General features: G+C 40.2%; 1 protein-coding gene across 1 annotated transcript in view; it reads left to right on the top strand.

Moving 5' to 3' along the window:
* The first annotated feature begins 5,550 nt into the window (after positions 1 to 5,550).
* Positions 5,551 to 17,821, top strand: part of STX7 (syntaxin 7) — a 33,541-nt gene continuing 21,270 nt past the window's right edge. The window contains exons 1-2 of the mRNA XM_061990765.1: positions 5,551 to 5,655; positions 13,710 to 13,874. Coding sequence (XP_061846749.1) covers positions 13,793 to 13,874 — 82 coding nt within the window. The 5' untranslated portion in view covers positions 5,551 to 5,655; positions 13,710 to 13,792. The remainder of the gene's footprint in view (positions 5,656 to 13,709; positions 13,875 to 17,821) is intronic.

Below are 17,821 nucleotides of genomic sequence, written 5' to 3'. Positions count from 1 at the left end.
GAGCATCAAGCTCAAGCAAGCCATGTAAGAGAAGTTTAGACATTTAGCTATGTAGAAACATGCAAGTTTCAAACTGAGTCATGTCCCAGGTGCACCTTAACATCTTTCATTGATACCTGAACTCACTGCAGCCAAAGCAATAGGGAAAGGGAGCTTCAACTGAGTTTCTAGTTGTTTTTTGAGATATATTCACCACTTTTCAACAGGTTACAGAGTATATACCATGAATTCAATTAGTCACTTCTTTTTTGAGTCCCATTGCATAATTTGTCTTTATAGTTTTCTTCTATGAAAGCCAATGAGCCTTATTCTTTCAGTTGGTTACTACCATCTATGCCAATGTATAAGAACTATGCTATAAGTTCATGTGATTGTTGCTAGAGTTACATTTTTGCTAAACAGCAGACTGGAATGATGGAGAAAGAGAGAAACAGAACTCAGAGTACTGGTGTGTACAATGACAGTAATAGAGTAAACAAGTGAAAAGGAAATACAGTTAAGATTCTGTGAGTATCTAGGATCACTTTCCTGATTTCCTGACACCGTGCTTCATAACTATCATTAAACGATGTTTTCCTCATCTTTGTTACTCCCTCTCTGCTCCTTGCCTTTGATGTCTGTTTGGTTTACCTAGCCAAGTTCTATCAGGATCGCTTTGCCTGATTTCATTTTCTTTTCCATGGTTTCAAAAAGCAACATAGGTAATTAGGAATTATAAAATTAAGGGAGCTATAAAATGATGATGAATGATTTCTCAACAATGACCACATTTTCCAAACAAAAATTTATTGGATTGTATCAGAGCTAAATCTGACCTTGAAGTCCATATATTTTCTTATTTTTAACACTTTTCCTTCTGTAAAGTTGTATTTACTTATCTGAACAAAATATTGCCATCGAATTGTATGCCTTTATAACTCTTTATCATTTCAAAATTACCTTGGTGAAGTTAGAAAGATTTTGTACTTGCAGGTACTACGTAAGTAAAGATTGGATTTTGAAATAATACTGTTGACTCATTTCACTAGTGTTGATGAAACCATATTACAACCCACACCAGATAAGTTCGTTAAGGACTGTGTCCCAGGGGAGGAACCCCGTGTTGGAACAGGGGAAGAATGCCAGGAGTCGCCCTCATCTGGGAAGACAGAAACGGCAGAGCCCATCTGTGAGAGACTAACCACATCCCCCATTCCCTGCCCCTCTGAGCCGTTGAGGGGGTAGAAGGTAGAGATATCGGGAGCAGTGAGCTGGGCCAGGGAAGAAAGGAGGGATGGGGAAGGGAGATCTTAAAGTGCTGGTTGTAATTTTCTCATCATCCTACTCCCTTTTTGCTTTTATTCTGTTCTGTTTCTTGTAGAAAAAAAACTTTCCCACTTTCCTCTCTAAGTTGAGTACTGGAGTCTGTTTTGCCTGGAACTGTAATTGGCAGCGAGCCCTACCTGCCCTTGTCTGAATCCACATCAATCTTGCTTATCTTTTTACTCCCATTTCACTGGAGCCTCCACCATCCTAATGAGGGTGGGGGTGAATGGTGGCACCGAGTGAAAGACTGTCATGGTGCTGCTGTGCTAGCTGGGCCAAACCACGACAATCATGTATTGCTGCTGGAGAGCAAGTACCAGTCTAAACAACATACAAAGGGGCAATACAGTTTTTTTTAAACAATTAGGTTTTACTGGCCATTCCACAATATAATTAACCCATAAGCTTGTTCAGGCTGGAAACCATCATCCATCATAATTTTTTACAGCATCGGGTTTAGTAGAAACTTAATCTCATTTCAGGCTCTGGAGTGGATATTTTAATTAAATTATCAAATGGAGATGGCGATGACAATAGCAGAAATTCTTCCTAATTGTGGAATGCATCAGTAACAACCACCTGAAAACTCTGCCACACGGTTTGCTATGTGTACCAAATACTGGCACCATTGCTCTTCCTATCTAAAGTTAAAGGCATGCAAGTAAAACATGATAGCAGAGGATTAAATTAGCCCATAAGGTAAATTATGGACCACGCCTTGGAAAAAGGGCACTCATGAGGCATGCAAGGCCAGGGTTGGACTGCTTCCCCTTCATTTCATCATGCCTCACACTGGCGTGAGGAGTTGTACGGAAATGAATGTCTCTTTCCTGCATCACTGGTGGCCCCGATGCTTGTGCCACCCACTCTGCTGGGCCTGTGTGCCTGCTGGTTAGGTGCCAAGGCAGGAGCAGGAGATGGAAGGCAGAAATATGGAATCGGGAAGGTGAGGCAGGTTTGGATACTGGGCTAGGTGGAAGGTGTGCTCTTTCAAAACCATGCTCTTATGATGTGGTTTAACTTCTAAATCTTTGAAACATCAGATATCATACTGAGTATAGATCATAGAATCACCAAACAACAGAAGGGTCAGGGTTGGAAGGGACCTCTAGAGATCACCCAGACCAACTCCCCTGCTAAAGCAGGTTCACCCCGATCAGGTCACACAGCAAAATGTCCAGGCAGGCTTTGAAAGCCTCCAGAGAAGGAGACTACACAACCTCTCTGGGCAGATTTTTCCAGGGCCCATCACGCTCACAGCAAACAGCTTCTCCTCATGTTGAAATGGAATATCCTGTGGTTCAGCTTGTGCCAGTTACCCATTGTCCTGTCTCTTTTTCACCCTTCTTTCAGATATTTAGACACTTTAATAAAACCTCTCTAGAGCGTTCTTTTCTCCAGACTGAAGAGTCTCAGATTTCTAAACCTTTCCTCACAGGAAAGATGCTCCGGTCTTCTAATCATCTCAGTAGCCCTGTGCTGGACTCTCTCTAGAAGTTCTTTGTCTCTCTTGAGCTGGGGAGCCCAGAACTGGATGCAGTACTCCAGAAGTGGCCTTCCTAGGGCAGAGTAGAGTGGGAGGAAAAGCTCCCTTGACCTGCTGGCCACACTATTAATGCATCCCAGGATGCCATTGGCCTTCTTGGCCACGAGAGTACATTACTGGCGCATGGTTAGTTTATGATCAATCAAAACTTCTAGGTCCCTCTCCATAGAGCTGCTCTCCAGCAGGTCAATCCCCAGCCTGTACTGGTGCATAGGGTTGTTTCCCCTCAGGTGCAGGACTCTGCATTTGTTGAAGTTCCTCTCTGGCATATGGTTGAAGTGACATCCCTTTTAGTTCAGTTTTACACACAACAACAGGAATACAATTGGCAAATCAGTGAATCAGTGAATATCCAGAATATCCATCCTCCATAGTACATTGTGCCTTCTTTCCCAATTTCATTTAATCAATAGATATCTGATCATGCTCCAAAAGCAATGGGAAAGGTAAGTGAAAAATTATTCTGAATTCAATCCACAGGTAATGCTGACCTGTAAGCTCTAGAAAAAAGCCAGTGAAATTACTTTGGAGACAGAATTGTGTAGCAGTACCCTGATTGAGTACCTCTGATGCTAACACTTAGGAAATTGCTTCTTTACAACTCCTGCTCATGTACCATTGCTAGCAGAGAAAATTATGCATAAATTGAAGGAATATTCCTGTTTTACCTAAAAGAGAGCTTTTCTATAGGAACTAAAAATCTTATGAGGACATAATATGCTCTTAGCAGTATCTGATAAATAAATAGGACTTTCTGGCTGGTGTATTTAACTGTATCTTCTCAAAATTATTTTATATGATTACATTAAAGAGGCTACTTAAGTATTTTCATAGTATGGACTTTTTAATGAAAAGTTTGGTTTGTAATCCAGCTTTCCTCCCAGGCTGTAACATTTTTGCTGCAAATGGTTACTTCAAAGGATCACATCACAAAGATTTTTAGTTATTAAAAAAGAAAACATGGATACGGATGGTAAGTGAGCCAACAGCAGGTGAGCATGAACATTTTGTTTATAAAACACCCAGCATCACTAGGAAAGCATTTAGATATTTCTTTTTCATAGTAGCACGCAAACAAACATTGAACAGTAAAAGACTATGTATTACCTCCAAGCCTCAAAAAAAGTACTGAAGCGGTGACCTGCAGGAAAGTATTTGCATTGATGGAGAGTCACTTCTTTTAATGGAAAGTACATGTTTGAAAACAAATAGCAAAAGATGTATTGTTTTCTGAAGAAAAAACTGACAGTGAGCTCAGCCGAAGTTTTATAAAGCAAGAGCAACTGGGCTCAATCAATGGAGTTTGTATGACAAACGTTTGGAGATAAAAATCAAGACAAGGCCTTAATTCAGAAGAGACGTGCATTATATCCTCATTAGTTCACTGTCTAGTGGTATCATCTTAGATCAGCTTCATTATGTCAACAGCACTAAAATCATTGCTAATATTGTTAGAACTAAAATGAAGATGTACACAACACTCCTGCACTACGTAGGCATATCAGTATGCTTTTTCAACTTTAATTCATGCAAGTGAGAAAAGGACATTTCCAAGCATCAATTAGCATAAGAATCATACATAGGCTTACAAATCTCAGAAGCTGTGTTGTCTCTCCTTTCAGCATGGTTTGAGACACATCAAGAACCACCTAAGGGGTAGTCTTGTCTATTTCAGGCCTCTAATTTCACTCTGTTGTGTTGGCAGTTCATTGGACTTTCCTATTTGTGTTATTTGGTTAAGATGTTATTACGGTTCACACTGCTTTAATTATTTCCAAATCGTAGTGAAGATGCAGATTGATGACAAAGCAGAAATAAAGTTGCACTTTGCAACTCTTCCCTAGGCAAGGCTGGGCTTTGTGGAAGAGACAGTGTTCCCAGCAATCAGGTGCTGCACACTAGTTGCTCTGTGGTACTTAATGTACATGGTGAAGCAGTTGAAGCAGCCCAACTCTAGGGCCCAGGGGAGCATCTGGTCCTGTAATTTTCCCTTGGAAGAACTGGAGAGAACACAAAAGCTCACCAGCTACCATGCAGGTTGCCTCTAGGCTTGGCTGTTGCTTCTTCTCAGATAGCTGGGTCAGAAGCCTGGGTGTGCCACTGTCTCTGCTCCTGTCACTTGCCGGCACCTCGGCCACTGGTATGCTCACAGCCACAGCTGGGCTGCTCCTTGCATGTCCCCAACCCAGCACTGACAGTCATGTAAACATACTCTTCATTTTGCATTGTTGCTGGCATCTCTTGCCTCCTCTCTCAGACAAATATTCTAAATCTCTTAATTTAAAGTCATCATTGAATGTATCTATAATTTTCTGCTCACTTTCTTCTAGTGTCCACTCCATTCAGAGATGAAATAACCAAAACCGAAGGCAGTGCTTCAGACCAGGATATTAACGCACTGACATCATACTTTTCCCTGTAATACTGTTTCCTTACTCATGTTTTCCCCTTAATTCCTGACGAACCAGCACCTTTTCCTTAAAACACACTCTCTCCTTTTTTTCCAGGGCTGCGGCTCCCGGAGGTACGGCCCCTGCCACTCCATTGCCCCCGCCGCCTGCCAGCAGGGAGCCACCGCCTTTCGCCCCGACTGGAAAGCACCTCACCCGGAGCGCCGGCCCCGACACCGCCCCCTCTCAGCCCGCCGGGCGGGACGAGCCCGGCCCCGCCTCCCCACGCCTCTGCCGTCACGGCGGGACGGGGCGGGAACGGGGACTAGCTGTCTTCCCCGCCCTGCTGCTGGTGCCGCCGCCGCCGCCACCACTGCCTGCCGCGTCCGGTGGGAGCAGTTTCGCCGGGGCCAGGTAAGAGCTGCGGGAGCTCCGGTGGGGCGCGGGGGGTGTTGGAAGGGGCGGTTAGAGCAATGTTCGGCCAGCCGGGAAGGGGATGACAGGCAGGAGGAGCCTGTCAGGGCAGCGGGAAGGGCTACAGCACTCCCCGGGCCCTCTGGGGCCGGGGCCGTCCCCCCGGCCCGGCCCAGCCTTTGGGCCTGAGGCGAGCGGGGAGGCTATGGGCAAGAGGGGGGTGACCGGGCCATGGGGCGGGCAGGGCCAGGAACGCGGCGAGAAGGACGGGGTTTTGGAGTGCAGTCGCTTGTGTCTCCACCACCCCCATATCGCCCACACCCCTTCCTATGACATCCCTCTGATATGATGGATTTGAGCTTAGCGCTGACTGTGATGCCCCAAGGAGAGACTCGAGGCCTACAGCTGGTGTTTTTCAGCAGCTGATGACGAATCGTAGGGTAGGGTGGTCACCTTCGCTATATTGAAACGCTGTCCGTGCTGTTCCAGATCCGAGGTGAGAAAAGCCAGTCAGCAGTAGGAAGGGCGATGATAAAGTTCGCCAATGTAAATACCGAACCCGGGCCTGGCACGTCAGGCCCCTGGCCCGACTTTATCACTGCTTTCCCGGTGAACCAGTCGCTGCTGCATCAGAAATGGGCACTTCTTGAAACTGTAAAAGGAAGTGGAAGGTTTCATTCTGCCTTACATGAAATGCAAGGCACTGCATCTTAATTGAAGCTCAGTTATTAAGTCCTAGGATGCCTATTGCCAGAAGTGATATGCTCATGTCTTGTGACCCCCTCTGCTGATGCCGACAGGGCCAGAGGAGCCCTCCTGACCTATCATCATCCAGGCATGTGCTTTGCCAGCAGTGCAGCCCTTCTGCCTGGAGCTTCGGGTTTTCTGCAAGTGCTATTCATAGAAAAGATGGAAAATATGATCTGAAGAAAGCTAAAATATGTTAAAATTAGAAGAAACTGAGGGTAAATGGTGGCATAAACTGTATTTGACTTCCTTTCACAAGAACATCTTGTATAGTCTTAGTGTATTAAGTAGCACTTTTTTTGGTGGCTTACATTGAAGTGAAACTTTTGGGGTGGTGTGGTGGTAGGGATTAAAAAAAAGAGAGCATGAGCTATAATGTAGCTACATATAGCATGCTAGATGTTCTAGGGTTCTGCTCTGTCTTTGTTTTCTGAGAGATGTTGCTTGCCTACTAGCAGCACAAGAAACTTGGCACTTTGAAACGGTAATCTCAGGTCCATTTTCAGCTCTCCCATTCCCTTCTCTCCTCAGTAATTCCAGTACCCACTGTTCATTTTCCTATTCCTGCACCATTGTCAAGACTCAAAATGCTTTGTGCATTTCCCCCATAACTAGTATATTCTGTTAGGCCTGGGAAAGCTATGTGCTTCCTTCACCTAGTTCATTATAAATATTCTTGTGGATGAATTGGACAATGCTAAGGAAAGTTTTTAGCCATATGTACTGAGCGTTGGTGATACAATAGGCCTAATAGTATTTCAGGCTTCTGTAATTTAGTTATCCACACTGGACAGTTCTAAATGCTACTGCTTTAAATTGTATCTTTGTTAGACAGAGTTGTTTCCAGGGAAAATGACTAAAACACTGGCTAGTGTCACACAATCTATTTTTTTTCTCCTTTCTGGAAAAAACAAACAAAACCATTACAAAGTGTAAGGCTGGTTTCGGTGTCTTTCAGCATGGCTAATGTGACAAGGCTGAGGGAATTGGGCAGAGTGGAATAGAAAATTACCTTTGACATCTTTTATAATAGTGTTACTGCATTAGACAAAATAAAGTTTTAAATAAACATTGCTTGCTTTTCACTACTCTGTCTAGATTTTAGTTTCACTTCTACCTGACACTATTTGATAAATGAAAAGCTGGAAACTTTTCATTTTACAGTTGTTAAATTTTCGTGTTGATTATGCTGTATAGTTGGTTTTGTATTATGGAAACCCCCAGACTATCTTTGTGGACCATGATTCCAGAATGTTAGGAGCTGTAAAAGTAGAAAGTATGATATTTATCTCTAAATACTTTAGCTGATGGGTGAAAAAATAGTTAAATCCAGAAAAAACTTAACCTCTCTCATCTCCATTAGAGAAAATAGTGACAGATTTAATGCTCACATGTATGTTACTAAATCATTTACTATGAGTCAGTTACGAGAATCCTTCAGGTGCTGTAGCAGGGAGTACTTACAACATATAGTCTGCCTTTTACTCCAAGAGGGGTTTTTTGATTTGAGGATTTTTTTTTAGATTAATTTTATATGCTGCAAAAGTCAGCATCAGATGTTGTCCAAAGATGCTAATGTGCCTTTAGGTGCCAGAGGCACTCAGTTGATGAACCTTGTCTTATCTCAGTATTTGGGTGTTAAATCCTACTGAGGTGAAATAGATTGAGCAATGTTATTGCAGAAGTCTTGATGATTGTAGCTGTTACTATGATACAAATTTTCTGGATATGACTAGGTGCTTTTGCTTTTTTTTTTTTTTTTTGCCAATGTTTCTCAAGCTTCTGATGACTCTTTTCTACCCCCATCTGAACTCTTCCAGTTCTGTTGCATCGTTTCTGAAGCGGGGGACCAAAACTGCAACTAGTATTCAAGATGAAGTAAAATCACTGGCCTAATTAGCGTCTCTCCCTAGGTGTAGTACTGCCTGCAGATCTTAAAATACTGTTTCAGTCCAGTCAACAAATCTTTCTATCAGGCTGTAAATTATGCCTAGAAAACTTTTATTTAAAGACCACATCTATCTTTTCACAATTCTCCTTTCTCAAATTCCTAGTTAGATCACTGATTTCACCAGATGTGCTAGATTAACCAAGACTACAAGAATAAAAAAAAAATTATTGCCAATTCTTTAATTCTTTTCAGACCTGAGTTGATGCCCACTGAAATCAAGAGTGATTTCTGTCCTACTCTGTACCTAGAAGGTACTTAGAATTAAAAAGAACCAGTATTTATCTACAGTTTGAAGCTATAATTACAACTTGAAAGTATTTTTATGTATATTGAGCTGTACTGTCCCAGACAGCTGAGAAACTGCTCTTCTGTGTCTCTTTAAGATTAATAGTATCTCAGTTTCATACACAGCAATAAGTACATGTTCCAAATCATCAATTATTTCTTGTCCCTAGGCTTGCACAACTTTATCTACCATAGACATTTCCGAGATAGTATACTAGTCTTCAAAGAAAATTTGTGACTTTGCTTACCATTGCTTTGGAGTGATACCAAACTTGCAATGCTCACATTTCAGAACACTAAAATGAAGTAGATGACACCATGAGCTTGATACATTAATGGTAACCATAGTTTTAAACCTAGAAACCCAACAACTGGCACTGACAAATGCAGTAATTGCCCAGTAAGAATATTATTGTTTTCTCAGAGACATCAAGCTACTGTTGAAGGGACAGATACTTCTTCATCTGACTTCTGATTCTCAACTGGCATAATATACATGTGGAGGTGACTTACTCTGCTCACCACTGCATTCTGCAGCTCTTTCAAATGAGAGATACTTGGGATATGTTGACAAGTTGGAAGTGAGGCGGACCTGCTTGAACAGGGGGCTTGGACTAGATGATCTTTAGACGTCCCTTCCAACCTCTGCCTTTCTGTGACAGATTCTGTAATGACTTTCAGCAGTCTGTAACTTTTGCCTGTTGTTTTCACTCTGCTTGAAGGACTTTGCACTTTTTTTTTTTTAACAGTAATTTACAAAGGAAGTCACATTTAGGAGTTGTTTGGGAGAAGCTTTGTTTCTATGACCTTTATTTAGAAAAAAACCAATCACATACAAGAATGCACTGTGGATATTTAAAGGCATAAAATCCTAATTCACATCATATTTGAATTTTCAAACATTTCTATGGAATGCAGCATGTACTTTTTGCTTTCTGAAAGTTAAGGGTCCATGTAAGCATTTCAAGGTCTTTATGCTAAAACACTACTTGAACAGGAAAATTATTGCTTAAGCATTTGTATCTTAATGTATATGGGTTAGATTTGTAGGAGAAGGGAAACTTTTAGAATATCTAAATGAATAAATACAAAAAAATGAGGTGCTTAGTAATTGTAGCTGACTGGAGCCTGCAAGATACTGTTGAGATCTAACAAGTGCTGCTGTGCTTGTCATGTCACATCATTTTGTCCTGATGGAGCTTTCAAGAATTGCTTGAATGGCAAGAATAATGAGCTGCTCCACTGAGGAGTTCATACTTTCCTGTCTCAGCATTCAGCAGTGATCTGACTGGTAATACCTAAGAGAAAAGTGAATTTTTTCCTGACAAACACCTTTATAGAAAACAAGCTGATACTAAGGTGTGAGGCAGGAACTACATAATCCAGAAATAAGGAAAAATAGCAATACTTTGAATTCTTTAAATTTTATGTATGTACAGAAAGATCTTGCTGCATTGATTGTTGATGCAGTGTTCTGATTATTTCATTTATGCCAGTAGAATCAGTTCTTTTGACTTCCTTCAGTAGCTTGACAAGCCGAGCTGCCAGTAGATATACTCCCATTCAAAGACAGAGATGTGGAGTGGAAGATAAAAGCACAGTCAAAAGCTCACACCCAGCTGAAACTTTTAGAGGAACTGAAGACCACCACAGATGCAGCTCTGTTCCTGTTTGAATGCAAAGTGTGCTTCCCTCAACTGCAGCAGGTTATTAACTTTCCTATTTTAAAAGTTATGTAGGCAGTAATACCAAAATATGTCAGGGCAAAGTCATTAAATACTGTAGAAGTGAAAAGAGGTAATTTCTATAGAAATTCAGAGTCTTGATGAATGCTCTTGTCACCTTGGGATGGAAGGAAGTACTTGGTGTACACTTCTGTTTTGTTTCCTGGTGGTTGAAACCCTTACCTTGTCCAAGAAATTTGCAAGACCCCAGTTGACTTTCAGGAGCTCAGCTATCAGTGTTTTCAGAGGAGTTTCGGTAACTCAGTGCTACCAAGCAAAGGGTGTGTGAGTGGAAGTAGGGTGTTCATTCGGTTCAGATTCCTGTGTTGCTGGGAGAACTAGAATGAGGAAGAAGTTCACACTTCCCATTTGAAAAATAGTAAATATATCCAAATTTTTCTTTTGCTTTGGGCTGTTCAGTTTGTTTTTCTTGACTTGGGGAGTTTGTGGTGACGATTGAGAAGTGATGAGAGCTGATGGCTGAACCCTTATTTCTTTTTCTGTCTGCTCTCCAGACCAGTAGTTTACTCTGTCACCAAGCTGTGTTATTAACATGCTCAGGAACAGATTGCAGGTGGAAGAATTTATGTGGAGTAAAACAGCTGTGAATTTACACTACTGTCCTAAAAATTTGCTATAAATTTCAATTGAAAATACTTGCTAATAAAAGAATTGTGTCAACAAGTGAAGAGGTCTATATATACAGACAAAAAGCTAAATTGTATCCTGTGGACTCTGCAAGCTATCATCTGAACATCCCCTCAGTATGTGTCTCATTTGACTGCTCAACTGTGTAGCTAGAAAGATGGAGAGCTTAAAGTCTTAGATATTGAACACTGTGCATTTGTCAATATAGTGCACTGTTACTTGTTCAGAGGTACTTATGGTTAACTCTAGAAATTTGCAGGGCAAAAAAGCCCCCAGCAAGTCAATCGCTGCTTTTGGCAAGACTTGGATTAAATTTTCTGTATGTATCTCTTGATTGTAATGCTATTGCTGAGAGCACAGTTACAAGCAGCTGTCTGGTGAATACCAATATGAAGGGAGAAAAAACAGTCATGAAGGACTTTTGCAGTTACCTTGTGTAGGAAGGCTACAGAACTAATTTGGTCTTTTGTTGTCTCTTCTCCTGAGCAGCTGCATTTTAACGTTCTACTTTTAACATTAAATATAATATTAAAAAGTATTTTTAGCCAGTGTTAGCATTGTAGTTAGCATGCTGTTAACAAGTCTAGAAACTGTCATATTTTTTAAAAGAAGCAAACAAAGTTAACAGTCCTGAGATGATCTTTTCCAACTAACTTCTTTTAGGTGATTCCTTTGGGTTTTAATGCCTAAGACTGTGTTTTCCACTAAATTTACTTAGTACACCAAGGCATAGAGACATTTGTTCACTGTAAAGTTTGCATGGGTTTAGTCTTGCAAGTTCAATGCAGTATTGTCCAGAGTTTCCAAAAAGATCAAGGGTTGTTATGCCAGGCTCAGAGCAGATAAGTGGGATTTAGGTTGACTGATTTCAGGCTTCAGTCTGTGTCTCAAGATAACTTGAATCTGCATGTGGTACAGACAAAGACAGGAAACGATACTGCAGAGAGCTAGCATGACTGGCGGGCAATTGTGCAGCAAGTATGTAGAAGAGTGCAAATATTCTCCCTGTCACCTCACCTGCAGTCAGGTTGTTCATTACTAGGAGATACTTAACAGCCTGAAGACTCCAAGCCAGATTTGAGACACTGGTGCTGCATACATTTCAAATAATGCAGAATTTGTCTTCTAGGTAGAAGCAGCTTGTTTGTCTGGCATAGATAAGGTAACCTGCAGGGCAGCATAGATGAGTCTTACCTCCTTGTTTATATTCCTAATGAAGTTCTGGTGGGATGTCTTATGGGTCTGCAGCTCCATTAGAGATCATTTCATAGCACAGAGATATGAAAACAATTATATTATAAACCAACCAGGCTGTTGCTGTGCTGTGCTGATATTTCCAAAGATGAAAGAAAACAATATTTGACAACAAGGACTCTTAACCTTTTTTTTTTTAAGTGTTCATAAGAACTTGAGTTTGGAAAGTGTAGCACAGCTGGTATCACACCTGACAAATCAGTTTGCTTTTTCATTTCCTCTTTTTCTGTTTAAACACTAAAGTGTGCTTGCTCCCTTCTCCCAGAAATGGGGCTTCAGCTATATCTATTAACCAGAAGCTGATAGGCTAAGAGAAAAGGACATTGCTTGGAAGGCACATGGTTTGACTTGAACAGTGCAAGTGAGGGGAACTGGTAAGGTTAAAACGCTGAACCTATGAAGGTGACGTGCAGGAAACTGGAAAGGATGAAGGCTGAGCACAGCAGGGATGAAGTTGTGGGATTGTGTTGCATGCACGCATGCTTGATTAGCCTGTGTTCTCACTGCAGAATAGATAAATGGGCAGTTTTGATTTGCATGTGTATCCCAAAATATGTGTTGTTAATTTAGACTTAGAGTATCTTTGAGCTTATGCTGAAATTTGATCTGTATGAATGGAAAGAAGGCTGACATCTCTAATAGTTACATGCTGCATGACTACATATTTGTGGTTTTAGGGCAAGAGTATTTATGTTGTCAGATTTTGATCTTTTCAGATAGTTCTGGATGCAAAAAACACTCCTAAAATTGAATTTGTATACCCTAGTCATTGAAAAATTAGTTCATATTGGGAAACATAGCAGTTGAAACAGGATTAAAGTGGCAATTCATAGAGTTCAGATGAAGCAGGATTACAACTGAACCTGAAGCTGATAAAACTGGTTCATGTTTAGAGGGAATCATGTGCCTCTTTCTTTCTGATATCTTGTATGATATCCGCTGTTTGGTTTTTATTTTCCTGTGGTTTGCATATGCTAGGTTGTATTGTTGGAATGAGTGACACGTGGTATGGAAATAACCATATAATTGGTTTGGGATATTGTTCATCAGAGGATTTTTCAAAGACTGATTAAGCGTACAGCCTTTTTTCTGGAATGGGATCAAATAAAAACGCACACTTTTTCTTTGCTTACAGAAAGAAGTTTGACAAAGTGTGTAGTTTCTGTGATGTAACTGCTGTAGAGTAACTGCAGATCTTAAGTTGTGTTTATTACTAAGAATCTTAATAGTAGGGGTTATTGTAGGAAATGCAAAAAGGATGTCATATTCTTATTTAATACTATTTTAAGAAAGTGTTCCCTTAAATTCCATATTTGAAGTACCGTGTTTTTGGAGAGGGTAAAAATTAGTATATAAAGTTTTCTTTAATCTTTTAGTATATATTCTTCTTTAAGATGGTGAAGACCATGATAAAGCAATGACCAAGATATTTATTTTTTTTCCAGGGGAGGTCTAGGTTTCCTTAATAGGTGGAAACTGTCTGACTTGTTCCCATTGTGGATGATCTTGACAGCAAATCAACTCAGCCATGTCATACAGTGCAGGTTTTGGAGATCCTAATCAACTAGCCCAACGCATAACTTCTAACATCCAGAAGATAACACAATGCTGTAAGTTGTGTTTATGCGTCTTTATATAAAACTTTAATACTACTGGTGTCTCTGATTTGTGGTTGGTTTCTCAGATTCTTTCATGGGAATTCACTTTTTGACTTCACCTGCTCATTTAACAGGTTTGTGACACCTCACACAGAAGATTCAGTTCTTTGTATATATGGTAAAGTGTGTTCTTTCCTGGAGAAGTAACAGTACCATACTGTATTCCCCTAATGAATAAGGAATTAGTAAGATGACTGCCAGTAATAAGCCTGGTTAGTTATGTGGCACCTTAAGATGGCAGATTGAGATGTTTGCTGAGCAAGGATTGCATCAAATATTTGCTACAGCTTGAATTGTTTAGCAGGCACAGAAGCTATGACCTTGCAGCTTGCCCTTGGAAGTACAAGTTAGATATGTAGATAAGACTGTTAAAGTTTTAATATAGGTGTGCTTAGATTCATAACACCAAACTGGGGTGTTCAAGTTAGAGGTAATTTAAACTGATAGGGTTTTCAGTCCTTTTCCCTTTCCTTCTATTTTCCATTGTATTTTTAATATATGTTGGGGGGGGGTGTGTGTGTATATATATATATGAAGCAAATACAACTTGATCTTACAAGTTTCACCCATTAATACTGTTCATCAGAAGGGAGGTAGCCATGAACAGCATATGGCAAGGTTTTGGCATGCATGTTTTTAATGTTGTGCAGGACATAGTGTGCATGCAGAAATGGGATATTTTTAAAAATTAAAGCTTCAAATGAGTTCTGATCAGTTAAGTATGTCAGTTTTTATTAAGACTTTGAGGTTTATTTTGTGAGATAGGTTTTAATACTATTTGTAACGGATTAGTGGCACAGACTGGGCTTTTGCTTTTCTTTTTCAATACATTTTGTATTTTCTTGCAGAAATTATTTCATTAAATCTCAACAGGAATAAAATGACAATTTTGATTTTTAAGTTTCTGTATATCAGGCTTTTATTTCCTCAACCTAAAATTAACAAACTATCTCTGAAAATAAAGCCCTTGTGCTTTATTTCCTAAAATCTGCTCAGTCACATAAGTCTCATGCCTTCTGACTGGGTCTTCCAGAGACACCTGCCAACCTGTAACAGACACTGACAAGATGTAACAAAGAAGTCTCAGTTGTCAGGTTAAAAGTAAAGTGAAATCAATATTCACAACTGGAGCATTTTCACAATGCTGAACAGATGCTGAATGTATCAGGAGACTGGAACATCTTTCATACCAGGAAAGGCTGTGGGAACTGGGGTAATGGAGAGGACCTTTATTTGTATCTGGTAATAGCTGGATTAGCTTAACACTCTCTTAACCTTAAAGAACTGATTCTGTTGATTCAGTCTGTAATGATGACTATTTTGAAAATATGTTAAGAGTTGTTAATTGCCTGAATTACTACTACAGTAAATGCTGCTATTTGCAATGGACTGTTAGAGACTCTATGGAGGAGAGGGCATGGGTGGATCATTTTTAGGACCTTAAAGATGTAGTTGAGCTAGCTAATGCGAAGTGGTGTACACTGCAGCCTGCTCTCTGAACTCCTAGAAACTTAAGTCAGAAGGCTACTTTCATGTGTTTGGGATCCCAAACTCCAGAGCTTTCCTTGAAAAGGAGATTCTTGCAGCTATTATTTAAACAAGGGCTTTTTTTTCCCAGCATTTCTGCAGAAATAAGTTATTATAACATCACTTAACAACATCTAGGGGATGGAGACTGCTTTTCTCAGCCTGAAACTTATCAGCAACAGTTTTATCATCAACATCTCTGAGCTGAGATTTAGGGAACTAGTCTACTGAGTTTTTCTTCCTGCCTTTTGTTAAAACTGTTTCACTAAGCAGCTGGAATTGCAAAACTCAAGGCACTTCTTGACATCCAATATTGAGCGGCAGCCTTCAGGCAGGAGAGGGTGAATTAAGCTCTCGGTCCCATTCCTAGGGTTTTTAGAGGGTCCATGTGACTCTCCTCAAGCAGTGCTGTAAGTCCAGGGGAGTTTGAATCACTTGTGTTTACCCTGTTACCTGCTGAACCTTGGTGATGAGAAGCAGACCTGCAAACAACTGGGGAAACTTCAAATTTGAATAATAAAACCAGAGAAGTGTGTAATGAACTTTGTCACCTCTTAGGCTTAGGCAGCAGCTAAATTTCTGCCTTACTAGAACACATCTTATGATTAAAGTTTGAAAGTCTGTCTGTCTGTAATCTGGCCCAAAGTAACTAATTCTCATTACAGGCCTATCTTATATCTGATAATAAAATTTAGATGACATACATTGTGTCAGACTTTGAAATATGAATTTAAAGGTTGTTGAGATTTGTCCCTAACTTTCTGAAGAACAGGAATATGGAGAACAGGATATAATGCAAGGTATAGAGCTCCAACCTGTCTGGTCTTTGCACATGGAGAACCTATTATCAAGGTGTTTTAATCAGTGTTTACTGAAGGAACAGCAGTTCCAGAACTGTGTTTTATAGGTTGTGCTCTTACTTATGTGGCAGTTTAATGGCAGCTGTTATTAACTTGGGAGAAATCTCAACAACTTCCTGAAATATTTCCTTGAAATATTTCCTGTTGGTCACTCATTTACAGCAACTGGATAGACAAGGAATGAGTGTGATGCACATAAATATGATGAGCCAGCAAAAAATATATCTTTGTGACAAAACAAGTCCTTCTTACTTCCTACAGGTTGTATTTCTACTAGGCATGTTCATTTACCATACTAGAGGGATGCCTAGTAGGGTGGCAGCATTGAGTCCATATTGTGATCTATTTTTTTTTTTCTCCTCTTCTTAAAAAGCACATAGTGAATTGTACAAGAACAAATCTGGTCTTTCAATAAATGGAAATATGAAAGTAGATTAAATAAAACAGACAAAAAGCTAATTTAAAATATGTTAATTTCAGACTTCTTACAACTGTGAAGATTGGGGGGAGCAGTGATTTCTTTGAAATCAGACAGTTTTCTTCATTTTCAGGAATTGATGATCTGTGTAGCAAAAAGAGAGAAAGCATTTTGTTTAAAAAGATATTCCCAGGAGGAACCAAAACAGGGAATTGCATTCATCTACAGGGATATGTCAACACTTACAAGAGTAGGAAGGACATGGTTAGAGAACTAGTGGCCTCTTCTACTCAACTGGAAAAACTTGGCTCATGTCTCTGACAGGAACTGTGCAAGAAGAAGTAACCATCTGTGGTTTTTGCTCCCCCCATACTTTTCTCAAGTCTGTGTCCCATGAGCGGATTATTGAAGAAGCAGACTTGTATGCCTTTGTTTTGCTTTGCTCCTAATATGTACTTTGTAGCTACCAAATAAATCACTCAGTACAGTCTGTGAAGAAAAGCTAGAGTGATACAGGCTAGACAGGTAACTGTCACGACTCCATTGCCATCTTTAAGCGAGAGTTTGGGAACTGTTAGTTTAGAAGCTGCCTTTTACTTGGGAACACAGAATAAAGCCTGGAGTTGATAAAGTACACCCAATCTTTGAGTTTTAGGGAATTTCTGATTTGCAAATTGGAATAAAACATTTACAGAACCTATGCTAACTGAAGTGAGGCATTTGTATTCACTCCCAGCTTATCCCTTCTGAACTTCTCCAGTTTATGAAGATTGTTGCAGGATTTTGTGCAGTGGTAGTTGCAAAGTCAGTATGAATGGCATCATCTATGCTTGCTCAGTTATGGCAAGTTCAGCGATGCAGTATTTGACTTGTTTGTGCACACTGAAAATCATCCCACCTGGAGAAACATATGTTCTGCCTACTGCAAGATAATAAAAATAAATTTCAGTATCTGCAGTGTGCTATGGCTAGAGGCAGCCTGCATGGTTTTGAGAGATTCTTTCTCATAAGGACTCTTGCTTTCTTCTGTTTTTCTTTTCTGTTTAAGGTAGCACAAACATCGATTCACATAGAGCACAGTCCCAAAAGGTCAG

Source organism: Colius striatus, chromosome 2 (assembly GCF_028858725.1).
Source record: "Colius striatus isolate bColStr4 chromosome 2, bColStr4.1.hap1, whole genome shotgun sequence".
NCBI lineage: Eukaryota > Metazoa > Chordata > Aves > Coliiformes > Coliidae > Colius > Colius striatus.
Note: the sequence above shows the minus strand (reverse complement) of the source record. Positions and strands in the feature narration are given on the sequence as shown.